The sequence below is a fragment of the Equus quagga genome, chromosome 13 (genome assembly GCF_021613505.1).
Source record: "Equus quagga isolate Etosha38 chromosome 13, UCLA_HA_Equagga_1.0, whole genome shotgun sequence".
NCBI classification, from domain to species: Eukaryota; Metazoa; Chordata; class Mammalia; order Perissodactyla; family Equidae; genus Equus; species Equus quagga.
The window spans coordinates 67,264,066-67,289,846 of record NC_060279.1 but is presented as its reverse complement, the minus strand read 5'-3'; the positions used below and the strand labels follow the sequence as shown (position 1 = coordinate 67,289,846).

The 25,781-nt window shown below is 41.9% G+C and overlaps 1 protein-coding gene across 2 annotated transcripts; it reads left to right on the top strand.

Annotated features, from left to right (window-relative positions):
• The first annotated feature begins 1,016 nt into the window (after positions 1-1,016).
• On the top strand, positions 1,017-25,781 carry DDX19A (DEAD-box helicase 19A). 2 transcript variants are annotated; one of them, XM_046683526.1, is made up of 12 exons: positions 1,020-1,163; positions 3,827-3,875; positions 11,282-11,332; positions 12,417-12,552; positions 14,891-14,983; positions 16,062-16,164; positions 16,563-16,677; positions 20,894-21,071; positions 21,441-21,678; positions 23,421-23,583; positions 24,043-24,234; positions 24,662-25,781. In XM_046683526.1, the coding sequence occupies exons 1-12, from the start codon at positions 1,107-1,109 to the stop codon at positions 24,721-24,723; spliced, it is 1,437 nt and encodes a 478-aa protein (XP_046539482.1). In that variant the 5' UTR covers positions 1,020-1,106; the 3' UTR covers positions 24,724-25,781. The 2 variants fall into 2 exon arrangements, with proteins under 2 accessions (XP_046539483.1, XP_046539482.1); XM_046683527.1 differs by lacking the exon at positions 3,827-3,875 and having other exon boundaries at positions 1,017-1,163; positions 24,662-25,780.

Sequence of the window (25,781 nt, the reverse complement as noted above, 5' to 3'; positions counted from 1 at the left end):
TAAAGTGTTCAAGTCATTCATACATTTTGACATCAATGCTGCGATGATTAGAAATGTGTCCTAGAGTAACACATTTTGAACTAAAATCCATATTAGTCTATTCATCCATACATTAAAAGATATTTTTTGCAAGTCTAGTATGTGCCATGAACTTTTCTAGGTTCACCAATCATCTGTGACTAAGACAAGATCTTTGCTCTTGTTTGAAGAGTTCGTGTTCTAGTGGGGAGGGACAAAAAGTAAACTGGAAGCAAGCAAGATGCTTTTTCATGGTGTGGAGATGTTCACTGAAATGTTATCAATTAATGATAAAACATAGGAAACAACCTATAGCCCCAAGGGGGGAAGGGTAGGAGAGTTGGGTAATTTACGTGATATAAGCTTGACTATTATAATTGAATAATTATATTCAATTGAAGCCATTAAATTTCTATTAAAATAGCTATATAATAAAAACGTCACATTTGAAGTTGCATGTATCTTTGTCTAGGACTATGTAAAATATCCGTGCTATGATGCACACGGACAGAGAATGCAAGGACCCAGAAAAGGAAAATGCTCTTGTGTGTGGTTTCGTTTAGTTTGTTTTTTGGAGTGGCGGGACTATGGGGGTTTAAGGGCTCTTGGTTTCGTTTTGGTTTTTGTTGTCTCACATGCTATCGCCTTAACAGGAGAAACTGGCATCGTACAGTATTCTCATGGGACTTTCCTTTGTGTAAAGCTTTACAGTTCAGAGGGACTTATACATTTAATATGAGACGTGGTAGGTGTAAAAATAAAACCTGGGTTACTTCAGTGTGAACTAAGGCAATGAAGTGACGGCTAAGAGTTTCACGTCGTAGAACTTACGGATTTTAAGGAACGACGAGGCTGCGCCGGAGGAAGACGCGGCTGGACACACGAACGAATGCGGCGAGGGCAGGAACAGGCCCGGCGAGGCGCGGAACGGTGATGTCTCGCGCCGGGCGGGAAATGACATCACTTTCGCGCACCGCCGCTTCCGGCCCGCGTGAGTGGTGTTCTCGCGCCTGCGGCGATCCCGGGGTCGCTGTCGGCGCGGTGTGCGGTGCATTTCTTTCGCGAGTTGGCCTTCCTTTCCTGGGACCATGGCCACCGACTCTTGGGCCCTCGCAGTGGACGAGCAGGAAGCGGCTGTCAAGTCGGTCAGTGGCTTCAGCTCCAGGCGGGGAGAACGCAGTAGGGGGGCCCACGCCGACACTGCCTCGATTCCAGGGAGCTCCCCGGGCTGGGCAGGCCCGTGGTTCATATGGCCCTAAGGTTTGCCGCGGGGAATCGCTCAGCCCCGCTTTGCGCCTAGAGCTAAACAGGCCATTATGGAGTCTTATCTTTTCGTCTCGGCCGGTTAAAGACTTTTCTTCTCTGGTCCCCTATGCATGCCGTCTTGAATTGCCCCTCCTTCTCAGTGGGATTGAAGGACAGGCAAATTTAGATTCTGATTCTCTTTTTCATGTTTTTTGGATAATTCTGTGCTACACTTATTTTTAACATATTTTAGATCATGCTTAATATGGTTGGCGATTTGTAGCTCATTGCAGAATAGTAGATTCAGGTTTAGATGTAGTGTTTCAGTCTACTGCAAATGTTGGCGGGAGACACTACAAATTCTTTCATTGAAACAGTTGTTTCATTTGACATTTAGATTCTTAGACTGCTTTTTCCTTGATTAATGAAGATCCGTTTGACTGGAAGAGGGTTTTTAGTGTAAACTGTGGCTTTCTGTTCTTATATCTAATTTTAGGTTTATTCAGTGATAATGGAGTATTGATTTTTAAGAATATAGATTTCCCACAACTAGAAGGACATACAACTAAGATATACAACTGTGTACGGGGGTGGGGGGTTGGGGAGATAAAGCAGAAAAAAAAAGAATATAGATTTTCTTGTAGTCTGAAGTCTTATATAACTTTTTAATGTCTAAGTTTCATTTCTTCTTCAGTCACCCTTTATTGCTTTGGGAAGATGATCAGTTTGTCAGCAGATACTTGAAATGGGCTAAATCCAGTAGAGGACAAGAAAAACCTTTACAGTCAAGGTAGAAAGACTAGAATATGAGAAGTACTCTGAAAATGGTAAGAATAATGTGATAAATGAGCTCTGAGCAGGGAAAGGACATTTATGAGTAGGGAAATTTTTTGTGAAGAAGTTTACATTCAAGCTAGATATTAGAGAACGAGTCATTTAAGATAGAGATGGAAGTGAAAGGCATTTTAGAAGAGAATGCACAAAAGTGCTAGACTTGCCTAGAGAACAGGAATCAGAACTCATTTTTGCTGCAGCTTAAAGTTATTGGGTTGTAATAGGGGCAGTATAGAAAATATCATAGGGAGTGTACTTTGGACCTTAACTAAGAACCTAAAGCGGTTAATCAGTTTGGGGATTTTTAAGAAGGATACTGACAAGATTCGATCTGATTAGAGTTATCGGACTGTAGAGAACAGATTATTTTAGAAGGAGTGATGTTTGATGGAAAGGACATGAGTGTGGAAGTTACTCTAATAGTGCAGAGATAGAGGGCCTATGTTGGGCGGTGGAAGTGAAAATGAGGGCATGGATTCAAGAGATAATCGTGGAGGTATAATGGGCAAGAATTTAGACAAAAGGAGAGAAGGGAGATAAAGGCAAAGATTACTGTTTTCATCCTAGATCTCACAGGTAGTATTAATAAAGTGCTAATAACAGGACTAGGCAAGTAGGAGGAAGGGCAGATTTGATATGGAGGATGGTGAGTTCAGGTTTGGCTGTTCTGAATTTGAGGTCAGGGGGATATCTTAGTAAGTACCTGTGTTGGGAGTCCCCAAGAGGTGTCAGGTTTGATGATTTCCTAGGAGGACTGACACGACTCACCATATAGTTGTACTCACAGCTATGATTTACTACAACGAAAAGATTCAAAGCAAAATTAGCAAAAAGAAAAGGCACATGGAGCAAAGTCCAGAGGAAGCCAGGCACAAGCTTCCGAGATTCTTCTCCTGGTGGAGTCACACACTGCACTTCATTTGTGCTCCATTCCTCCAGTAACAGATTGTAACAATACATGTGAACTGTTGTTAGAGAAGGGAAGCTCACTGGAGACTCGGTGCTCAGGATTTTTATTGGGGGCCTGTTACATAGTCATCCTCTGCCTCGCATGTATAAAAATTCCAGACTCCCAGAAGGAAAGCAGGTTTTAGCATAAACCACATGTTTTTACAAACAGTTTAGGCATAAGTGAACTCCTCAGCAGTTCTGGGAATGGTGGGAACCCTCCCAAAATCTAAGTTCCCAGGTGCCAGCCAAGGGCCAACCTTGCAGGCTGGCTTTCCTAAGGAGAGCAATCAGGCCTGCTGTGTTAACTCTTCTGCACAGTACCCGGCAGGCATTTGGAAATGTGGCCCTGGAGTTTAGGAGAAGAATCAAGTCAGAGATATAAAACTGGCAATTATCCACAAATAAATCAAAAAGTATTATAAAGGATATGGTTCTGGCAGTCTGGAGTTTAAAATCTAGTGTTTAGCATCGATCTTCACTAAAAGACAGTTACTGAGAATTGGTTTCAAATCTGTTTAAACCTATGACCCTAATCTAGCTGTGATATGAATATCACATATACAGACCTAAATATACTTGGTATCTGGTTCTAAGCATGCTGCTTATCAGGAGGCTGGTGCAAATAAATATTTTAAAACATTGCTGCCTAATAGTTGATGATCACGCTCCCCCCTTTTTTATTTTACCATATAGACTTGTGTACATTAGCTTAATAAATTTATGATATTGGGTTGTCATGTGGCTCTGCTCTCAAGTGTTTCCTTTTATTCCCATTCAGATGGGTAATTTGCAGATCAAAGAAGAGAAAGTGAAAGCAGATACCAATGGTGAGTCACTAGTAACTGCAATCTGGATACAAGCTACATGTGCACTTCTGCTTTACACTCAGAGCTGCAGTGTGAAAAGCAGCTTTCATTTAGTATAATGTTTGGCAAATGTCAGCACTGGATTTGAGAGCCAGTAAATTTGGTTTCATTACTGAAGGGGCTATGTTTGTTTTACAGATTTTATTTAGCCTCTGACTCCTGAAAATCAAGAGTCACTGTTGGATTGTACTGTCACTATTCACTTGATAATGTTTCTTTAAAATTCCTTAATTTAATTTTTTGAAAGATTAATCTGGGTTCAAAACTCAAAAAGTATAAACAGGTGAAAGGCTTCCTTTCCATCCTGGACCACCATGTACCCAGTTCCTACTCTCCAGCTATATTGGTTTACTAGGGCTGCCGTAACAAAGTCTCACTGCCTGCAGGGTTTAAACAATAGAAGTTTACTGTCTCACAGTTCTGGAGGCCACAAGTTTGAGATCAAGGTGTCAGCAGGGTTGGTTCCTTCTGAGGGCTGTGAGGAAGAATCTATTCCGCGCCTCTCCCTAACTTCCGGTGGTTCGCTGGCAATCTTTGGCATTCCTTGGCTTGTGGAAGCATCACCCCAGTCTCTACTTTCATCTTCACATGGCCTTCTCCCTTTGTGCATATCTGTATCCAAATTTCCCCTTTTTATGAGGACTTCAATCATAACGTATTAATGACCTCATCTTCACTAGTTACATCTCCAATGACCCTATGTCAAAATAAGGTCACATTCTGAGGTACTAGGGGTTAGGACTTCAACATATGAATTTTGAGGGGACACAGTTCAACCCATAGCATCACCCTATCCCATAAGTAACCACTGTTATTGGATTTGGATTTTTAATATTCTTTCAAAGTTTTTTTTTACAAAGCAAATACAGATTTTTCTCTCTTTTTTTTAACCAAAATATGGCATAGTATACACAATATACTTTTTTTCATTGAACAACATAGCTTGGCAAGCTTTCTGTAACAGTACATGGAGTTTCCTCACTCTATTTTATATCTGCATAGTATTACATTGTGTTGATACATTTTGTGTGTCTGTGTGTGTGTGTGTGTTTGTGTGTGAGTAAGTCTGGCCCTGAGCTAACATCTGTGCCAATCTTCCTCTGTTTTACGTGGGATGCCGCCACAGCGTGGCCTGATGAGTGGTGCTGGGTCTACACCCGGGATCTGAACTTGTGAACCCCAGGCCGCCAAAGCAGAGCTCACAGACTTCACCACTAGCCACCAGGCCGGCCCCTGGTGCACCATATTTTATTTAACTAGTCATCTGTTGATAGATACTTCGGTTGGTCACATTCTTTCGCTGTTATAAACAGTGCTTCATGATATAACCATGAACTTAATTCTTTTTACATGTATCCAAATTTGTTTTAGGATAAATTCCCCCAAGATGGATTTGCTTGGTCAAAGGTATATACATTAGCAATTTTTATCAGTATTTTCAAGGTACACTCCATAAATGTTATGCCAGCTTATATTGCTATCAGTAAAACACAACAGTGTCTGTTTCCCTACAGCCTCACTACAGAATTTTTAGTCAAAAACTTAGAATTTTGCTGATCTGGTAGGTAAAAAATGGTGGATCAGCATGATACATTTTAATTTGTGTTTCATGAGTAAGACTGAATATTTTCATAAGTTTAAAAGAATTTGTATTTCCTTTTCATGAATTGAATCATTTGCCCGTTTTTCTGTTGGGCTTTCTGTCTTTTTTTTTTCCTTCCCAAAGCCCCAGTGCATGGTTGTATATCCTAGTTTGAAGTCTTTCTAGTTCTTCTGTGTGAGCTGCTGCCACAGCATGGCAACTGACAGATGGGTGGTGTGGCTCCGTGACCAGGAAATGAACCTAGGCTCCTGAAATGGTGAGAGCGCTGAACTTTAACCACTAGGTCATCAGGGCTGGTTTTTTTGTTTTTCTAAATATGAAGAACTTCATATTTTAAGATTAACCCTTCACCAGTGATGTAAGTTGCTAATACTTCTGCCAGTTTTGTCTTTTTTTTCTGTTGGTGAGGAAGATTCACTCTGAGCTAACACATATTGCCAATCTTCCTTTTTTTTTTTTGGCTTGAGGAAGACTGTCCCTGAGCTAACTCTGTACCAGTCTTCCTCTATTTTGTATGTGGGTTGCTACCACAGCGTGAATGACGGGTGGTGTAGGTTCACACCTGGGATCCAAACCTGTGAACCTGGGCTGCCGAAGCAGTGTGCACCGAATTTAACCACTATACCACGGGGCTGGCCCCCAATTTTGTCTTTTGACTCGACTTTGTTTCTTGTGTATTTTTGTTCTGTAAACATTTTTTATATAGTCAAATGTATTGGTCTTTTACATTATTGTTTCTGGAATTTGAGTCAGTTTTGATATTTCAGTCTTCGATCCTTTTAGACTTTGTCCTGGGGGCTGGCCTGGTGGCGCAGTGGTTAAGTGTGCACATTCCACTTCTCAGCGGCCCGGGGTTTGCCGGTTCTGATCCTGAGTGGAGACATGGCACCACTTGGCAAAGGCCATGCTGTGGTAGGCATCCCACTTATAAAGTAGAGGAAGATGGGCATGGATGCTAGCTCAGGGCCAGTCTTCCTCAGCAAAAAAGAGGAGGATTGGCAGTAGTTAGCTTAGAGCTGATTTTCCTCAAAAAAAGTAAAAATAAAAAATAGAATTTGTCCTGATGTAATTTGAGAGATATGGATCCAAGTTGTCTTCTCTGGTGTGTTTCTGTTTTCCCTTGTGGTTTCTTCATTGGCCCATGGATTATTTAGAAGTATGTGGTGTAATTTCCAAATATCCGAGGTTTTTCTAGATATCTTATTAATTCCTAATTTAACTCCATTTTGATCAGAAAGCATATACTGAATTATTTCAACCCATTTAAAATGGTTTTTTTTTTGGGGAGTGAGGAGGATTTTAATTTTTTTTTTTTTTATTAATGTTATGATAGATTACAACCTTGTGAGATTTCAGTTGTACATTATTGTTAGTCATGTTGTGGGTACACCACTTCCCCCTTTGTGCCCTCCCCCCACCCCCCCTTTTCCCTGGTAACCACCGATCAGATCTCCTTGTCAATATATTAACTTCCACCTATGAGTGGAGTCATACAGAGTTCGTCTTTCTCTGACTGGCTTATTTCGCTTAACATAATACCCTCGAGGTCCATCCATGTTGCTGCGAATGGGCCAATTTTGTCTTTTTTATGGCTGAGTAGTATTCCATTGTGTATATAAACCATATCTTCTTTATCCAATCATCAGTTTCTGGGCATGTAGGTTGGTTCCACGTCTTGGCTATTGTAAATAATGCTGCGATGAACATAGGGGTGCAAGGGACTCTTGGGATTTCTGATTTCAGGTTCTTAGGATAGATACCCAGTAATGGGACGGCTGGGTCATAGGGTATTTCTATTTTTAACTTTTTGAGAAATCTCCATACTGTTTTCCATAGTGGCTGTACCAGTTTGCATTCCCACCAACAGTGTATGAGGGTTCCTTTTTCTCCACAACCTCTCCAACATTTGTCGCTCTTGGTTTTGGATGTTTTTGCCAATCTAATGGGTGTAAGGTGTTATCTTAGTGTAGTTTTGATTTGCATTTCCCTGATGATTAGCCATGATGAACATCTTTTCATGTGTCTATTGGCCATATTTATATCTTCTTTTGAGAAATGTCTGTTCATGTCCTCTGCCCATTTTTTGATTGGGTTGTTTGTTTTTTTGTTGTTAAGCCGTGTGAGTTCTTTGTATATTATGGAGATTAACCCTTTGTCGGATAAGTGGCTTGTAAATATTTTTTCCCAATTAGTGAGCTGTTTTTTTGTTTCAATCCTGTTTTCCCTTGCCTTAAAGAAGCTCTTTAGTCTGATGAAGTCCCATTTGTTTATTCTTTCTATTGTTTCCCTCAACTGAGGAGTTACAGTGTCCGAAAAGATTCTTTTGAAACTGATGTGAAAGAGTGTACTGCCTATATTCTCTTCTAGAAGACTTATTGTTTCAGGCCTAATCTTTAGGTCTTTGATCCATTTTGAGTTTATTTTGGTGTGTGGTGAAAAAGAATGGTCAATTTTCAATCTTTTGCATGTGGCTGTCCAGTTTTCCCAGCACCATTTGTTGAAGAGACTTTCTTTTCTCCATTGTAGGCCCTCTGCTCCTTTGTCGAAGATTAGCTGTCCATAGATGTGTGGTTTTATCTCTGGGCTTTCAATTCTGTTCCATTGATCTGTGGACCTGTTTTTGTACCAGTACCATGCTGTTGGTCACTGTAGCTTTGTAGTATGTTTGAAATCGGGGATTGTGATTCCGCCGGCTTTGTTTTTCTTGCTCAGGATTGCTTTAGCAATTCGCGGTCTTTTGCTGCCCCATATGAATTTTAGGATTCTTTGTTCAATTTCTGTGAAGAATGTTCTTGGGATTCTGATTGGGATAGCATTGAATCTGTAGATTGCTTTAGGTAGTATGGACATTTTAACTATGTTTATTCTTCCAATCCATGTGCATGGAATGTCTTTCCATCTCTTTATGTCGTTGTCAATTTCTTTCAAGAAAGTCTTGTAGTTTTCATTGTGTAGATCCTTCACTTCCTTGGTTAAGTTTATCCCAAGGTATTTTATTCTTTTCGTTGCGATTGTGAATGGGATTGAGTTCTTGAGTTCTTTTTCTGTTAGTTCATTGTTAGTGTATAGAAATGCTACTGATTTATGTATGTTGATTTTATACCCTGCTACTTTGCTGTAGTTGTTGATTATTTCTAATAGTTTTTCTATGGATTCTTTGGGGTTTTCTATATATAAGATCATGTCGTCTGCAAACAGCGAGAGTTTTACTTCTTCATTACCTATTGGGATTCCTTTTATTTCTTTTTCCTGCCGAATTGCTCTGGCCAACACCTCCAGTACTATGTTGAATAGGAGTGGTGAAAGTGGGCACCCTTGTCTTGTTCCTGTCCTCAGAGGGATGGCTTTCAGTTTTTGTCCATTGAGTATGATGTTGGCTGTGGGTCTGTCATATATGGCCTTTATTATGTTGAGGTACTTTCCTTCTATACACATTTTATTGAGGGTTTTTATCATAAATGGGTGTTGGATCTTGTCGAATGCTTTCTCTGCATCTATTGAGATGATCATGTGGTTTTTGTTTTTCATTTTCTTGATGTAGTGTATCACGTTGATTGACTTGCGGATGTTGAACCATCCCTCAACCCATTTAAATTTTTAAGTCCTCTTTTGTGTCCCAGCATATGACCTATCTTGGTGATTAATCCAAAAGAAGGCAGGGTTTGGGGTTAATTGCCAGGTATTCTTCTCTTTTTTTTAACCCTGGTTAATAACGTTATATAAATTTCAGGTGTACATCGTTATATTTCACTTTCTGTGTAGATTACATCATGTTTACCACCTAGAGACTAATTACCATCCATCACCAGACACATGTGCCCAGTCACCCCCTTTTGCTCTCCTCTCTCCCCCCCTTGCTTTCTGGTAACCACCAATCTAATCTCTGTATCTATGTGTTTGTTTGTTGTTGTTGTTTTCTTTTTTTTTTTTGAGAAAGATTAGCCCTCAGCTAACATCTGCTGCCAATCCTCCTCTTTTTTTGCTGAGAAAAACTGGCCCTGAACTAACATCCGTGCCCGTCTTCCTCAGCTTTATATGGGGACACCTACCACAGCATGGCTTGCCAAGTAGTGCCATGTCCGTACCCAGGATCTGAACTGGCGAACCCCAGGCCGCCAAAGTGGAATGTGCACACTTAACCGCCGTACCACCGGGCTGGCGCCTGTTCTTGTTTTTATCTTCTACTTATGAGTGAGATCATACAGTATTTGACTTTCCCCAATTACCAGGTGTTGTGAATACATATTCTCCAGTTATTGGGTATAGTGTCCTATAAAGTCTATCAGGCCAATGTAGTTGATAGTGTTGTCAGATCTTCTGTGTCTTGATTGTTTTTTGTTGTTTGGTCTAGTTTTTTCAGTTGTTGAAAGAGAGGTATTAAAATTTCCAGCTACAGTTGTGGAATAGTCTATTTCTCCCTTTAATTCTGTCAGTTTTGGCCTCCTGTGTTTTGCAGATCTGTTGTCAGGTGTATGCACATTTATGTCTTCCTGATGAAGGGACTCTTTTATTAGAAATATCCCCCTTTATCTCTGGTGATGCTTTTTGTCTTGAATCCTGCATTATCAGAGCCACTTTAGCCTTCTTATGCTTACTGGTTGCATGATATAGCTCTTTCCACCCATTGATTTTCAACTAATCTATGTCTTTATATTTATTTATTTTTTTAATCTTTTTTTTCTGCTTTTTCTCCCCAAATCCTCCCAGTACATAGTTGTATATTTTAGTTGTGGGTCCTTCTAGTTGTGGCATGTGGGACGCCGCCACAGCCTAGCCTGAGGAGCGGTGCCATGTCTGCACCCAAGATCTGAACTGGCGAAACCCTGGGCCGCCGAAGTAGAGCACGCGCACTTAGCCACTTGGCCATGGGGCCTGGCCCCACTGTCTTTATATTTAAATTGTGCCTCTTATAGATAGCTGACAGTTGAATCTTGCTTTTCTTATCTATTCTAATAATCTCTTGTGTTTTAATTGGAGTCTTTTATCTGTTTACATTTAATGTCATTATTGATGTGGTTGGGTTTAGGTTAGCAATTTTATCATTTGTTTTCTGTTTGTCCCCTCATGTTTTATTTCTCTGCCTCTCTTTTCCTTCTTTCTTTTGGGTTAATTGAATATCTTAGAGCTCCATTTTAATTTATTGCCTTTTAGCTAAAACTCTTTGCATTATTTTAAGAGTATTTCAGTTTCTCTTCATGTAAGTCTCACATATTTTTTAACTTTATTTCTAGGTGCAGTATTTTATCTTTTTAGTTGCTATTATAAATAGGATCTTTTCATTTATGTCATTTTTGTATTTACGAAAGCTACTGATTTCTGTTTATTTACTTTGTACCTAGCTCTTTTATTTTTTATTGAGATATCTTATTTTGTAGTCATTTTTAAGTTGATACTTAGTCCTGCAAGTTTACAATCATATTCTACAAAAAGTGATCGTTTTACCTCTTCCTTTTAATTTTTAATACTTTTATTTTCTTTCTCATGTCTAATTACATTTGCTAATATTATTAGCATTCTATATTAGGATAAGTAAATCAGAGGTGACATATTCTGATCACTTTGACATCAGTGAAAAGAAAATTTCTAAAAATTTGAAATTTTCTTTGGCACTTAAAAACTTCCTGGAAGTAAAAATCCATTGAACATAAAGAAATGCCAACTGTTTACACTTTGATCACTTAAATAAGGTTTAGTATTTACATTGTCCCACCTTTTGGGTGGGTTTATTTGCCTTTCTGATTATAACAACTGTTTTCTTGCATAGGTGTTATCAAAACCAGTGCTACTGCAGAGAAAACAGATGACGAAGAGAAAGGTAAACTGCTCTTTGAAACCCTGTAGCAAGAGACAGTGTATGACCCAAGACTGCCTTTCTGGAGCCAGAGGCACTCTGAGTTAGAAGATTGAGGAGATGAAGAGGAGTCAGCAAAGGAGGTAGAAGAAGCAGCCAGTGAGATGAAAGGAGGACCAAGAGAGTGGTGTCCCAGAAGCCAGAAGGGAGTGTTTCAAAAGTAGGGAGTCAAATATAGCTAATAACCTGATGAAGAGAAGAACTAAAAATTGACTGTTCAGTTGATTTATTGGTTTAGAAGTCACTGGTGAGCTTGACAAGGACTGTTGAGGTCAAGGAGGGGAGGTTAACGTATTCAGTGTACATCGACAGAAGGGGAGGAGAGGAAGGTGAGATGATGAGTATAGACAGCCTTTTTAGGGAATGTTTCCTAAGGAGGAGCAGAGAAATGGGACAATAACTGGATGAGGATGTGGGGTAAAGGAGGAAGATTTATGATGAGAGATGTTAAAATGTGTTCACATGCTGGTGGGAATGACCCAGTGGAGGGGGAAACTGATAATATAAGAGAGAGTCAGTGCCCGGAGAAATATCCATGCAGGCAAGAAGGGTGGGACCTGTTGTACAAATGAAGGGTTAGTCTGAGGAGCACAGGCTGCTCATCCGTAACTGCAGGAGGGAAGGTGGAGAATATGGGCACGGATGCAGGTGAGTGTGTGGGTGTGTCATGGCAGTGTGTGCAAGTACTTCTGATTACTTTTACTTCCCGGTGAGGTTAGTAGCAGGGACCTCAGGTGAGTAAGAATGTGGAGGAATTAGAAGTTTGAGAAGAGAAGAGAATGTATAGATGGAGGTCTGAGGAGATGGAGAGTGAATGAGTGCAGTGTAGAAACATAAAGACTCTCTGGGCAGCTCAGTCCACTTAAGTCTAGTGGTCGAGCATTTAAACTGAGACCTGCTAGTCTCTGTGTCAGGCAGTGTGATCGTGGTTTTCTCCAGCTTTGATTGGCTGCTCAGGTGCTGGTACAGAGACAGGGAGAGAGAGGTTTCATGAGGGTGGGGTTTGCCACATGAGTTTGAAGAAAATCTACTGCTTTCTTCCTGACAGAGGACAGAGCTGCCCAGTCCTTACTCAACAAGCTGATCAGAAGCAACCTTGTCGATAACACAAACCAGGTGGAAGTGCTCCAACGGGATCCAAACTCCCCCCTCTACTCAGTGAAGTCCTTTGAGGAGCTTCGGCTGTGAGTATTGGTTCCTTGCCAGCCCCTCCTTTATAAAACTTACCATCTCAGAAATTCTTGGGAATTTTACTTTTATTCTTAAAAATCATAGTATATTTGCTTCTTTAACTAAATAATTCACACGATTCAAAAGTCAAGGAGTGTGAAAAAGTTTACAGTGATGGTCTCCCTTCCACTGTAATCTCTTGGCTACCCAGGTCTCCTCTTGGTAGGGATTTTTAAATGCCACAAATTTATTCATCATAGCTGAAAGTCTTTTTTCTTTTATGCTCTTAGAACTTTCAATAAAATATTGGCTGACAGGTGATTTCTGGATGTCAGGAACATTTCTTATTAGGTAAGCCCTTTTGTTAGACTCCAGGGTTTACGGTCTTAAGAACAGTCTATCTGCTTTTATAAAATCTGTCAGAGAGCCCATACAGGATTCCCGGAACCTACAGTGGAAAGCAACCTTCAGCGTTCCAGAATTAAAAAAAAAAATCCATAACCCAGAATTGAGCCTTAAGGGAGCACATTTATGGCATTGTGCTGTAAGAATGACTTCTAATGTGCTGTTATTTTAAAGGCAGGGAATTATGAAAAGTCACATCGCGTTTTTGGTTTGGTTCAATAAGTAAAGAGATATTTATGGATCATTGGTTTATGGACGTGCCACTGTGCTGGGTGAGATGAGTAACACCCACCATAACTACTGTTCTTGCTGCCTGCCAGCACCCAAATCAGACAGAAGTAGCTGGTGAATAGGAACGTGGTGGCATAAATGGATTCTTTGCCTTTGTTCAGCGAATCTATAGTATGCCCCCTGTGGGCAAATAGTGGCCACACTCCTGCCGACTATTACCACTGCTTCAGAGAAAGAGACACTTAAAATACGACAGCTAACTAGAAGCAAATCAGGTGGTTAATGAAGTAATAGCTAAGTACAAGTTTTTTAAGGTGTGGCCTTTTTTTTTAATCATTTTAGGAAATTATACTTTTCTATGTGTATTTCCTCTGTCAAGAGCTTCATTTCGCAAATCTGTTGTCTCTGCTTCTGTTTATAAACTGTTCAGGGCAGCTGGATGTGCTCTGTTGTTTCCTGAACTGGTAGTTTGCTTTTCCGAGTATCCATGGTTTTTTAAAATTCCTTTTGTTGAAAGGACATGAGCTCTCAGGTCAACCAGTGATGAATGGTCCTCTTTGAAAAGGCAGGTTGTCTCTGATTTAGCTGTTGGCAGCCAAAGGAAACAGAGTGAAACCTAGGTCACCTGATGTACTTGGTCTGTTTTGTACTTAAAATAGTTGAATTAATCTGCAAAATTAAAGAAAAATAATGAGCCATTGAAAGTTCTTGGATCACTTGAATCCTCATTTGGTAGTGACTTTGTTTCTTTGGCAACCAAATCAGAATCTGCTGAGCTTCACAGCCTTTTCTTCCCAACAGAAGACACCAAAGGTTAGGGTTTCAAAGTTCTTCGTGTCTGAGAACCAACATATACCAGAATAATTTGCCTTTTAGAGAGCCTGTTAAACTCCAAGAAAGGCTTAGAGAACAGAAGTCTTGACTTGGTTTGACTTTTCTTTAGAAGCAGTCTGGTGTGAGATTTTTGTTAAACATCCTATCAACCTAGAGGTAGCAGAGAACTTACTGTAAATGCAATGGAAGAGCAACTTTAATTGCTGTTTGTTGTATAGCTGCTTAAGTAAGGAGCTGGTGCTTTTAAAGTCTATTTTGACTAGACATAATAAGTAAATCTGAGCATTTGTAAAGCTCAGTATGTTAACTGAATCCTTTACCTATTTACTATTGATCAGCTCCTAGAAACTGGCTGAATCAGTTTTACCTCTTGATTGTCCCTAGTTTTTGCAAAGCTGACTTTGGAAGGGCAATGGAACACAAAATGATTGTGGTTCAATTTAACATCTGCACTGAGAAATTAAAACTGAAATCCCATTCTCTAAAGGGACTTCTGTATTCTAGCACTATACAAGCAGTGTTTGTTTTTAGACATGTCTTCTGTGATTTATACTATGAATTAATAAATACCATGCTTGCAGTATCCAGGGAACAGTTGTCATCCAAGGCCAACCATATTTGTGAGTCTGCTGAAGCATGAATTTCTCCAAGAAAGGAATCTAGTTTGTATTTTATGAATTGTGTAATAGTTGCAGAGTAAGATTTAGTGGGGAAAGTGATGGTTTGGTTTAGTTTTAGATAGTGTTTTTTAAGGCATAGAAAACGTGTCTGATAGAGATAGGAAGCATCATTCTCTGCTACATATAGGGAAAGATAAAATTCTAAGCCTTTAAAACAATTTCAACAGCTAGGAATCCATCCTCTCTCTCCCTGGCCTCCTAGGAAACCACAGCTTCTCCAGGGAGTCTATGCCATGGGCTTCAACCGTCCATCCAAGATACAGGAGAATGCGTTACCCATGATGCTCGCTGAGCCGTGAGTATGCAGACCCGGGGTGCATCTCTTCTGAATTTAGTTTAACGTCTTCCAGCAACAGCTGTAGTGTTCCTGAGAACAAGATGGGCCATTTGGGGCAACATGTTTCTTCAAGGGAACAGCCTGGGCAAGTGCCAAGAGAGTCAGATGGAATTTGGTACAGTTTCTGCCTTTCCCACTTAACAATAAAAACTGATAAAGTTAGTGCTATTATTCTATGCAATTTTAAAAATTGAGGTTTTAAAAATTATTTTGAAATTTTTGAGACCTGTAAAAAGATGTCAAGAGCAATACCAAGAACATCTGTGACCCCATCCTGCCAAGAAATAAGCCATCATTAATCTAGTTGACAGTTGAAGCCGCTGTGTACCCCTTTCCTTTTACATCCCCCTCCCCCACCAAAATAAGCTTCATCCTGAAATAGGTCATCATTCTCTCACGTTTCTTTATACTTTTACTACATATCTCTGTGTCCCTAAGAATCTAAAGAGTAGTTTATGTATTTTTAAACTTCAGATAAATGGTATCATACTTTAGGTAGCAACTTTTTTTGTTCAACTCTATTATTATTTTTCTTTTTTAATGACAAAAATGTCACCTATTTCTATGGCAATGGGTTACATAAAGTAAAATGTGAAAGTTCTGTCTGAAGCATCTAACTTGGTATCTTGCATTTTCCTTAAAGATGGGAAAAGGGAACACACAGAAGGAGCCGAGTCCTGGGGACTCATTATGGCTCAGCAGAAAATGTCCTCGGGGATTTGTCTGGGCACAGATCTTGCTCTGCAGTCTTAATTTCCAGGGGGCCCTTGGGTTACAAAACTAGGGCACTCTAGCTATGCTAGAGTCTAGAATGAGGATTTCTTGGTGTGAACCCATCTGAAACAAGGATTATTTTCCTTAATATTTGAGCAGTGTTTTAATGACATATGAAAAATTTATCATTGTGCTCAATGCAGAAAACCTGGATACTAGAAGCATAAAGGGGGAAAATCTATATTGCTGTCAGCCAGAAAGAACATTTGGACACTTGATTGTGTTTAACCAATATTATTTTCATCTCTCTTCCTTGATCCAGCCCACAGAACCTCATTGCCCAGTCTCAGTCTGGTACTGGTAAAACAGCTGCCTTCGTCCTGGCCATGCTCAGCCGAGTGCAGCCAGCAGAGAGGTACCCCCAGGTGAGGACTGGGGGATCCTGGGGACCCTGGCTAGTGTGCCCTGGGAAAGGCAGTGCCATCTGGTGGGGGATTAACGAGGGTGCCCTTGGAGGGATCTGAACGTTTCTCATGCCTCCAACTGGAGCTCAGGAGAGTAGGTTAGTGCAACAGGCCCTGACCTGGGTGGAATTCAGTCAGAAGCAGCAACAGCCTTAAATAGAGGCTTCTGAAGACATCCACCCAGCTAGGGCTCCCTACTGAAGGCTTCACTGTACAACTGAAAGGTGGGCCTGGTGGAAGAGGAGGTGGTTCCCTGCACTGTTCAAGTGGTGATGACACCAACGTCCTTGTTCCTTTAGAGCCTGTTGTCTATTGCTGAAAGGCTCTCTTGAACTCACCCTTTATGATCTCCCTGTCAGTGTCTGTGCCTCTCCCCAACGTATGAGCTGGCGCTTCAGACAGGAAAAGTGATTGAGCAGATGGGCAAATTTCATCCGGAACTAAAGCTTGCTTATGCTGTTCGAGGCAATAAATGTGAGTATGAAGGCTTGAGACCTAAGAACTGAGCAGTGAGGGTGGTTGGGTGTTTGAATTTTGAAGATGTGATGATGATATTCAGCTTTCTGGTTCAGTCTGACCTCAGAGGCCAACTTCATTGCTTTTAGCAAATATATTTAAATATTTTAAGTAAACTAAAAGCATGTTCAGTTCACCTGGTCTTATCAAAATCAGAAATCTTTCCACCAAGTCTTTCTTCCCTGTGTACTGCAGAATGTAATGTAAAGAATATGGGTCAAAATGGGGAGGAGGGGCGGGTTTTAAATGATTCATGAGAACATAGGTCATTAGAAAGTTATCAGAATACGTAAAACTACAATAAGAGAAAAGTAATCAGTCTAATCAGAAAATGGACAAAAGAGGCCCAGGTGAACAGGCGCCTCACAAAAGAAGGAACTCAGATGGCCAGTAAACATGAAAAGACGATGAACCTCATCAGTCATCAGGGCAATGTAAATGGAAACCACACCATACCTCTCAGATGGGCAGAAATGAAGTCTGGCAATACCAAGTGTTGGTAAAGACGTGGAACGCCCAGAATGCTCACCCACTCCTGGCGAGGAGTGTGTGTGTTTGTCCAGTCACTCTTGGGAACAGTTTGGCATTGCCTAGAAAAACTGAAGAGAGAGGTCTCTTTGACCTAGCAGTGCATAGTTGCCTAGAGCGGCAGTTCTCAAACTTTCTGGTCTAGGCATTCTCTTATGACTCTTAAACGTTATTGTGGACCCCAAAGTGTTTTTGTTTTTATGGGTTATATCTGTCGATATTTGCCATATAAGAAGGTAAAACTGAGAAATCTTTAAAATACTTATTTATTCACTTAAAAACAACAGTAATAGATCCATTATGTGTTCTTATAAATACTACATTTTATGAAAAATAACTATATTTCTAAAACAAAAAGGAAAGTGAGAATGACTTTTTTTTACATTTTTGCAAATCTTTCTCATATCTGCTCATGTATTTAATCCATTGTGAGATGTTCTCTTTGAAGAACATGGAGAGAATCTAGCCTTTCAGATAATTTTAGATGTTCTTTCTTTGATACTACACCAAAATTTAGTGAGTAGTAATTACTTAAAAGTTAGTTGTAGGGGCCGGCCCCCTGGCCGAGTGGTTAAGTTTGCGTGCTCTGCCTCGGGGGCCCAGGATTTCGCTGGTTCGAATCCTGGGCGCGGACATGGCACCACTCATCAAGCCATGCTGAGGTGGCATCCCACATGCCACAACTGAAAATACACAACTATGTACCAGGGGGGCTTTGGGGAGAAAAAGGAAAAATAAAATCTTTAAAAAAAAAAAAAGTTAGTTGTAATGTGGTATCTGAAATCATATTATGAGCTTTTTGTACTGTTACATTAAAATTCCTTGGTCTCGCTTGCATTTTGAATGCATCTTTTGCCCAAGAATGATTTTTTAACATCATGCCTTGGTCATTTGGAAAATATCATCTGAGTTATACTGATCTTCCAAATGTTGACACGTTTTGTTGTACAAAAATTTTAAATTGCATGCATTAGTATCACAACCAGACTCGCTGGAGGAGTTTATACACATCAAGAAACTCGCAAACTTACAGTGGCACATACAAGTTTTCCACAATTCTAATTTTCTCTTGAAAGCTTAAATGTTGTCATGGCAGCAAATACAGTTGGTTGTTTTCATTAAGAGAGAGGCTTTCTTTGCTCATTTTCAAGAAAGTGTGTGTCAAATTCCTGACTTGAATATCTATAATTTGTCAGTCAACAAACCAAAATGGCTACTTCAGCTTGCCACACAATCACAAAAGAGGTTTTCCTGGAGAAAACCATTGTGCTTCAGCATGCAGCAAAAGTACTTTATCCACAAATTAGTAGATTGGGTAATTTTGTGTGTGTGTATTTGACATCTCAAATTGATGGGTACACTTAAGTGAAGTGTACCAGAATCTTGTGACAACGTATATCTTCTCTAGATTGTTCTGTAATAACATAGGACTTCACTGTGTGTGAAGGATTAATATATTAACTACATTTACTATATCATTTTTTAAAAAGGTTCAGTTTTGATTGATAGGCAGTGGGCATTGGGAACCACAGTATTTTTTTTTTTTAAGATTTTATTTTTCCTTTTTCTCCCCAAAGCCCCCCAGTACATAGTTGTGTATTTTTAGTTGTGGGTCCTTCTAGTTGTGGCATGTGGGATGCCGTCTCAGCATGGCTTGATGAATGGTGCCATGTCTGCACCCAGGATTCAAACCAGCAAAACCCTGGGCCGCCAAAGCAAGGCGCGCGAACTTAACCACTCGGCCATGGGGCTGGCCCCAAGGGAACCACAGTAGTTTTAAGAGTTAATTTAAAACTTTTCCAATGGATACTTGATGGATTCCTAACAAAAGGCCCTTTCTCCTCAAATTTTAAATTTTATTTATTTTTAAAATAGTTAAGACATTCACATGGCTCACAATTGAAAAGGATATATGGTAGAAACTTTTCTTTCTCCCATGCCCCCCAACCACCTAGTTCTCTTTCCTAAAGGCATCCAGTACTAACCAGTTTCTCATGTATTCTACTAGAGATATTCTCTGTGACTACAGGCAAGGAATAATATGTGTGTGTGTGTGAATACATAATGTGTATGTACATGCCCACAAAAATGTACATATATGTATTCCTTTTTGCCCCTTTTCGTATATAAACTGCTCTGCAGCTTTTTCCCCCACATTTAACAATGTATTTTGGAGATTGTTCTTTATCAGTTCCTAAACAGTTTTCTACTTTTATTGATGTCATTCATTGGGTATATCATATTTTGCTAATTAGTTACCTTTTAATACATACATATCCTTGCATATATGTTATTTTACACATATTACTATACCTACATGATTAATCCCTAATAGTGGAAGTTTTGGTCAAAGGCTGAATGCATTAGTAATTTTGATAGATGGTTGTATCAGTTTCAACTCCTAGTGATCTTGAACCTGAAGTGAGTTCGCTCACCTGTTGCATGGCAAGCCAATCTCTAACACTGGGTGTAGTGGAAGAAAGTAGGAATTTTATTACTGCACAGCACCGAGCAAGGAGAAAGGAGAGCTAATGCTGAAATCCCAAACTCCGTGAAACGCTAAAAGGAAGGGTTTTTATTTGGGGTTTTAGGTAGGGGAAGGGGAGCATATGGCCTTGCTGGTCGGAGCTTTCCCACCAGCCTTTCTTTGGCCTTGAGACACTTGCAGAGAGGAGAGAGCCCATGACCTTGCTGGTCAGCAGCTTTCCCACCAGCCTGTATCTCTTTGTGGGGAGGAGATAACGAATCCAGGTGCTTGTACTTGGCCATTTGTCTCCATGGAGGATAGTGGTTTCTGGAGCAAGGAAGTCAGGGAGTAAGCAGGGAATGGGTGCTTTGGTTTTTAACGCCATATATGCTGGGTTTAATGAAGGGAAACCAATATCAGGGCTGGTATCACTACCAGCTATAGTTTGAGAGTAATGTGGTGTTTTTTAAATCAAAGAGAATTCATACTTAGGAAGACTGTCTGCACAATTAGAATATCTAGATACCAGATAACAAAGCAAAAAATCATTGGGCGAGGATCTTGGAATTCAGAACTACCAATTTAGAAGGAAATCAGTGAACCGTGAGTGAATTGATGGTATGAAAAGAATAAGAGTAATGGGGGCCAGCCTGGTGGTGCAGCGGTTAAGTTTGCACATTCCACTTCGGTAGCCTGGGGTTTGCTGGCTCAGATCCCGGGTGTGGACATGGCACCGCTTGGCAAGCTATGCTGTGGTAGGCGTCCCACATATAAAGTAGAGGAAGATGGGCACGGATGTTAGCTCAGGGCCAGTCTTCCTCAGCAAAAAGAGGAGGATTGGCAGAAGATGTTAGCTTAGGGCTAATCTTCCTCAAAAAAAAGAATAAGAGTAATGATAAAGAGAAAGGGTTGGATGAGGTTGAATTATAAGAGAAAATAGGAAAAGGGAACTAATGCACATTGAGGGTTCACTGTGTAGGACTTAATCCTGGCCACAATGCAGTGAGATAGGCATCATGCCCACTATAAAGCAGAAGAATCCAAGACGTTAGGATAACACTCAATGTGTTTTGCAATCTGGAGTTAATTTGTTCTAACCCTGGAAGGATAGGCACAGCTTTGATTTCCAGAGCTGGCTTTGCCATGGAAGTACCCACAGAAAACATCTTGTCTCCACAGTGGAAAGAGGTCAGAAGATCAGTGAGCACATTGTCATTGGCACCCCTGGGACCGTTCTGGACTGGTGCGCCAAGCTCAAGTTCATTGACCCCAAGAAGATCAAAGTGTTCGTTCTGGATGAGGCTGACGTGATGATAGCTACTCAGGGCCACCAAGATCAGAGCATCCGCATCCAGAGGTAGGAACTCTGAGGCAGGAGGAACTTCTCGGCCTCTTGATCTGCAAGTAAAATCTTTGTGTTCTGTGTGTCTTCTCCTGCTGTATCCAACTCCTCTTCTCTCCCCTGCTGGGTTCTTTGTGTCGGAACCTTCAGGATCATTTATTTGATGAGCCATTGCCATGTCAGCACTGACCATGGCTTGAGGAATGAGATTTAGGGAATCTACCAGCACCCCCATCCCTGCTCCTGCCTCCTCCCTGCACTTCTCCTCCCCAACTTTACCACCTTTCTGGGCATGTAGACCATCCAAGCCTGGGGAAGCTCTGCTTTAGTTCCTTCCAGTAAAAAACTCAGGGTCATGCCACATACCTGGGCCTTTCCTTGCAGGATGCTGCCCAGAAACTGCCAGATGCTGCTTTTCTCTGCCACCTTTGAAGACTCTGTGTGGAAATTTGCCCAGAAAGTGGTCCCAGATCCTAACATTATCAAACTGAAGCGTGAGGAGGAGACGCTGGACACCATCAAGCAGTATTACGTCCTTTGCAATAACAGAGATGAGAAATTCCAGGCCTTGTGTAACCTCTACGGGGCCATCACCATTGCTCAAGCCATGATCTTCTGCCATGTGAGTAGCAGCAGCAGCAGCAGCTGCAGGCCTGCTGGGAGAGGAACTCCCCTGGAGGGTGTGCCCTGTCCCCTCCCTGTCAGCCAGCTTCCCCTTAACACCAAGGAGGACCAGGTTCCCTCTCTGTGCAGAAAGGAAATGGTTTGTGGAGATGTAAGAGACAGTTTCCTCTTAAGTGGTAGTAACAGTGGGATCCTGAGGGGTGCATAGCCTAAGCATGGCGCCCCCTGAACTCTGTGTTATTTGTAGGTGATACAATATTAGGAAACCCAAGGTAATCAACTGATATTTGTAGGAAAAATAAGAAACTTAACAAGATAGTTGAATATAAAATTAATATAAAATAAGTGGTTTTCTAGTCTCGAATAGCAAACACTTAGAAAGTGGAAGGATAGAGCTCATTTATAATAGCAAAAAGGCTTTTCTTTTAGGAATAAATATTAAGATCTCTGAAGAAAACTGCAAAATGCTGTTAGGGATGTGAGAATAAGACAAGTCATACTCTGTTATTGGAAGACTTGTTTCTGTAATTTTAAAATTTTTTTAAGAGTGGCATCTCCCTCCAACTTTATTGAACTGTAGGATTGAAATTTTCAAACCTACAGAAAAGGTGAAAAAAATAAAATGAATACTTTTTTTTTTAGGAAGATTAGCCCTGAGCTAACTGCTGCCAATCCTCCTCTTTTTGCTGAGGAAGACTGGCCCTGAGCGACCATCCATGTCCATCTTCCTCTACTTTATATGTGGGACGCCTACCACAGCATGGCTTGCCAAGCGGTGCCATGTCCATACCCGCCATCTGAACCGGCGAACCCTGGACCACTGAAGTGGAACGTGTGCACTTAACTGCTGTGCCACCGGGCCGGCCCCAAAATGAACACTTTTATGCCCTTCACCTACTATCAACATTAAGCCAATTTGCCTTACGCATATGCTTGTGTGTGTGACTGGTCTGTACCTTTTGTTTTTGCTGAATCATTTTAAAGTTCGCTGTAGATATCATGACAGTTTACCCCTAACGCTTCCTAAGAATGAGACCTGCTCCTACATAACCACAAAACCATTATCACACCTTTGACAATGACACAATAATATTATCTCATATGCGCTCCATTGTCCGCTCTCCCTACTTGTGCCAACACTGTTCTTTATTGCTTTTGGCTGCTGTTGTTAAACCTAAGAGCCAGTCCAGGATCGCTTGTTGCATTTAGTTGTCATGTCTCTTGAGACTCCCTTAATCTAGAACAGTTTCCCCCCTTTGGTTTTTGCTTGACATGCTCTGGACATCTTGAAGAGTCCAGCTTAGTTAGTGGTCTTTTGGAATTTCTCTGGTTTTTCCCCCTCATGATTATATTCAGGTTAAATATTTTTGCAAGATTACTACCCAGGTGACATTGTTAGTTCCTGGTACTCCACATCAGATTAACAATGTTAGGATATGTAACCCTTAGCTGCAAAGTTTAAGGTAGAATGTTCAAGATCAAAACTACTCTCTTTAGGGGCCGGCCCAGTGGTGTAGTGATCAAGTTCGCACACTTCGCTTTGGCGGCCCAGGGGTTCATGGGTTCGGATCCTGGGCGGGGACCTATGTACCGCTCATCAAGCCATGATGAGGCAGCATCCCACATATGAAAGAGAGGAAGACTGGCACAGATGTTAGCTCAGGGACAAATTTCCTCACTAACAAAAAAACACAACTCTCTTTAAGTAACTTCATTTCTCAAATGTTTTATTGCTTCTAGACCCGCAAAACAGCTAGTTGGCTGGCAGCAGAGCTCTCAAAAGAAGGCCACCAGGTGGCCCTGCTGAGTGGTGAAATGATGGTGGAGCAGAGGGCTGCAGTGATTGAGCGCTTCCGAGAGGGCAAAGAGAAGGTTCTGGTGACCACCAACGTGTGTGCCCGCGGTGAGCAGAGAACGTGTCCTGGTCTGCCGGGCTCCGGGTAGCAGGAGAAACCCTTGGATATGGGAAGCTCAGATGGTTTGGGGGAGGACGGGTGAGGGGTGACATTCTTTTCTGGGAGACACTGGACTCCCTCAGCAGATAAGAACTTTCACAGAAGTCAGGAGTCCCGACGTGGTGGAAGGAAACAGAGGCATCTGCCTGGTTTAGAAGGGCACCTGCTCCTCTTGGGGCACCCTCTCCAGATCCTTATCTAGCAGAGGCTCTCTTACTGATTGCATAATTTGGTTAGGTCCTGCCAGAGTTCTCTTTCTTTCCTCTGGGTTCTGCCTTGTTCCCAAATCCCGGAGCTGGCCCCTCCCAGAGCCCTCCTCCCACCCAGAGTTGGTATACATGGCTTGACTCTGGGCGACAATGATTTTGTCTCCTGTGCTTACTCCTCTGCAACTCTCCTTCACACAGGTATTGATGTTGAACAGGTGTCTGTCGTCATCAACTTTGACCTTCCTGTGGACAAGGACGGGAACCCGGACAACGAGACCTACCTGCACCGGATTGGGCGCACTGGCCGCTTTGGCAAGAGGGGCCTGGCGGTGAACATGGTTGACAGCAAGCACAGCATGAACATCCTGAACAGGATCCAGGAGCATTTTAGTGAGTCCCTGGGAGTGTCTCCTGCCGGGGCCCTGTCCTTACAGGGGCAAGTCCAAGGGGCAGGGGGAAGGGTGGGTTTCCATGTGGCCCCGAGAGATTCCTGTGTCCCTATCCACATTCCCCTCCTTTCCTTCACCATGGACATTCTCAGCACACCTGGAGAGGTCAGGGCTCAGGGACTCGAATGACAGTTGCCCCTTGGCCAGCTGAGGGGCCTGGGTTCTGACTGTGCCATCAGTGTCCCTTGCTCAGGCACCGGCAGCCTTTGGAGTTAAATGAAGGATGGCTGTGGCCAGAGGCAGGGCACGTCCCTAGGTGGGTCAGACACCTGTGAGTTTCCTCTCCCTGCTGTGCTGTCCCTTTCCTAAGTGTCTCTCCATGGTAGCCCCATGTTGATCTCTCTTTGAATTCTCTTTTTTCCCCCCAGATAAGAAAATAGAAAGACTGGACACAGATGATTTGGATGAAATTGAGAAAATAGCCAACTGAGAAGCTCCACCAGTCACTGGTGCCTGCCCTGGGCACTCCCCCCGCACGGGAGACTAGTGCTTTCCTGACACAGGCCTCGACAGTCACCACAAAGACGAAGGCACGAGTGGAGAGAAACTACCTACCTCATTTTAAATTACGTTTGGACTTGACAAAAGTTGTGCAAATGATGGAGGATGGTAGGAGGAAATTTTTGCATTTTGGGGAATTTAGTCCTTTTCCCCCTTTCTTAAGCCACGGTTTCCCCAACTTTACAATAATCTGATTATTGCTGGTAATCGCTGGCCCCAGGGTCCCCAGCCTGTGTTCTGGCTAGGGGTGCTGGGCCCAGCTTCCAGCCCCTGCAGAAGTGATCGAGGTGGAGGTAGAGCTCGGGAGAGGCCCAGGGGCACTGGGGGTGTGAGCCCCGCCACATGGACGGAGCCTGGGCGGCAGCAGCAGAGAGGCCTGTGAGCTGCCCCCCTTCTCTGTCCCTTCACTGAAATCTATCACAAATGTTTCTCTTGCCCTCGGAGCCCTCTTCCTTCTCCTAAAGTCCAGAGACGGTCCAGCTGATCCCTTTTACCTCTGTTCCCTATGGCAGAGGATATCCCTGTTTCTCCCTGAGTGAGCATCTTGGCTGATTTTATAAACCTCAGTCTTGGAGACAAACACAGACGTCGGTGAATCCCAGCCCCTTCCGAGAGATTGGTGCAGCAAGGGTGGGTGAATCCTTCGAGGATCCGGGCTGGCCTTCTCCTCCTTGCACTTGCTCTGTCTGCTCAGGCAGCAGTAGTCAGTCATGGCAGCCAGGAGACATCAGCCATCTGACACGCCTGACCGAGTGAGCTGGTTCTTAGCCATGGAGTGTCACGCTCTGCTGAGTTATGACCAAGTGAGAACTCTGATTATGCTGTTCATAGGATGGATAAATTAGAGCTATACCCATCATTCATTATGTTAAGAAATTTTAAAATAATTATGAAGCGCTTTACTAATTAATCATGATTTGTTTTTATTTGTATTTTTCTGCTTACTAGACTAATATATGCTCATTAAAAAAATACGTGTGTATCTAT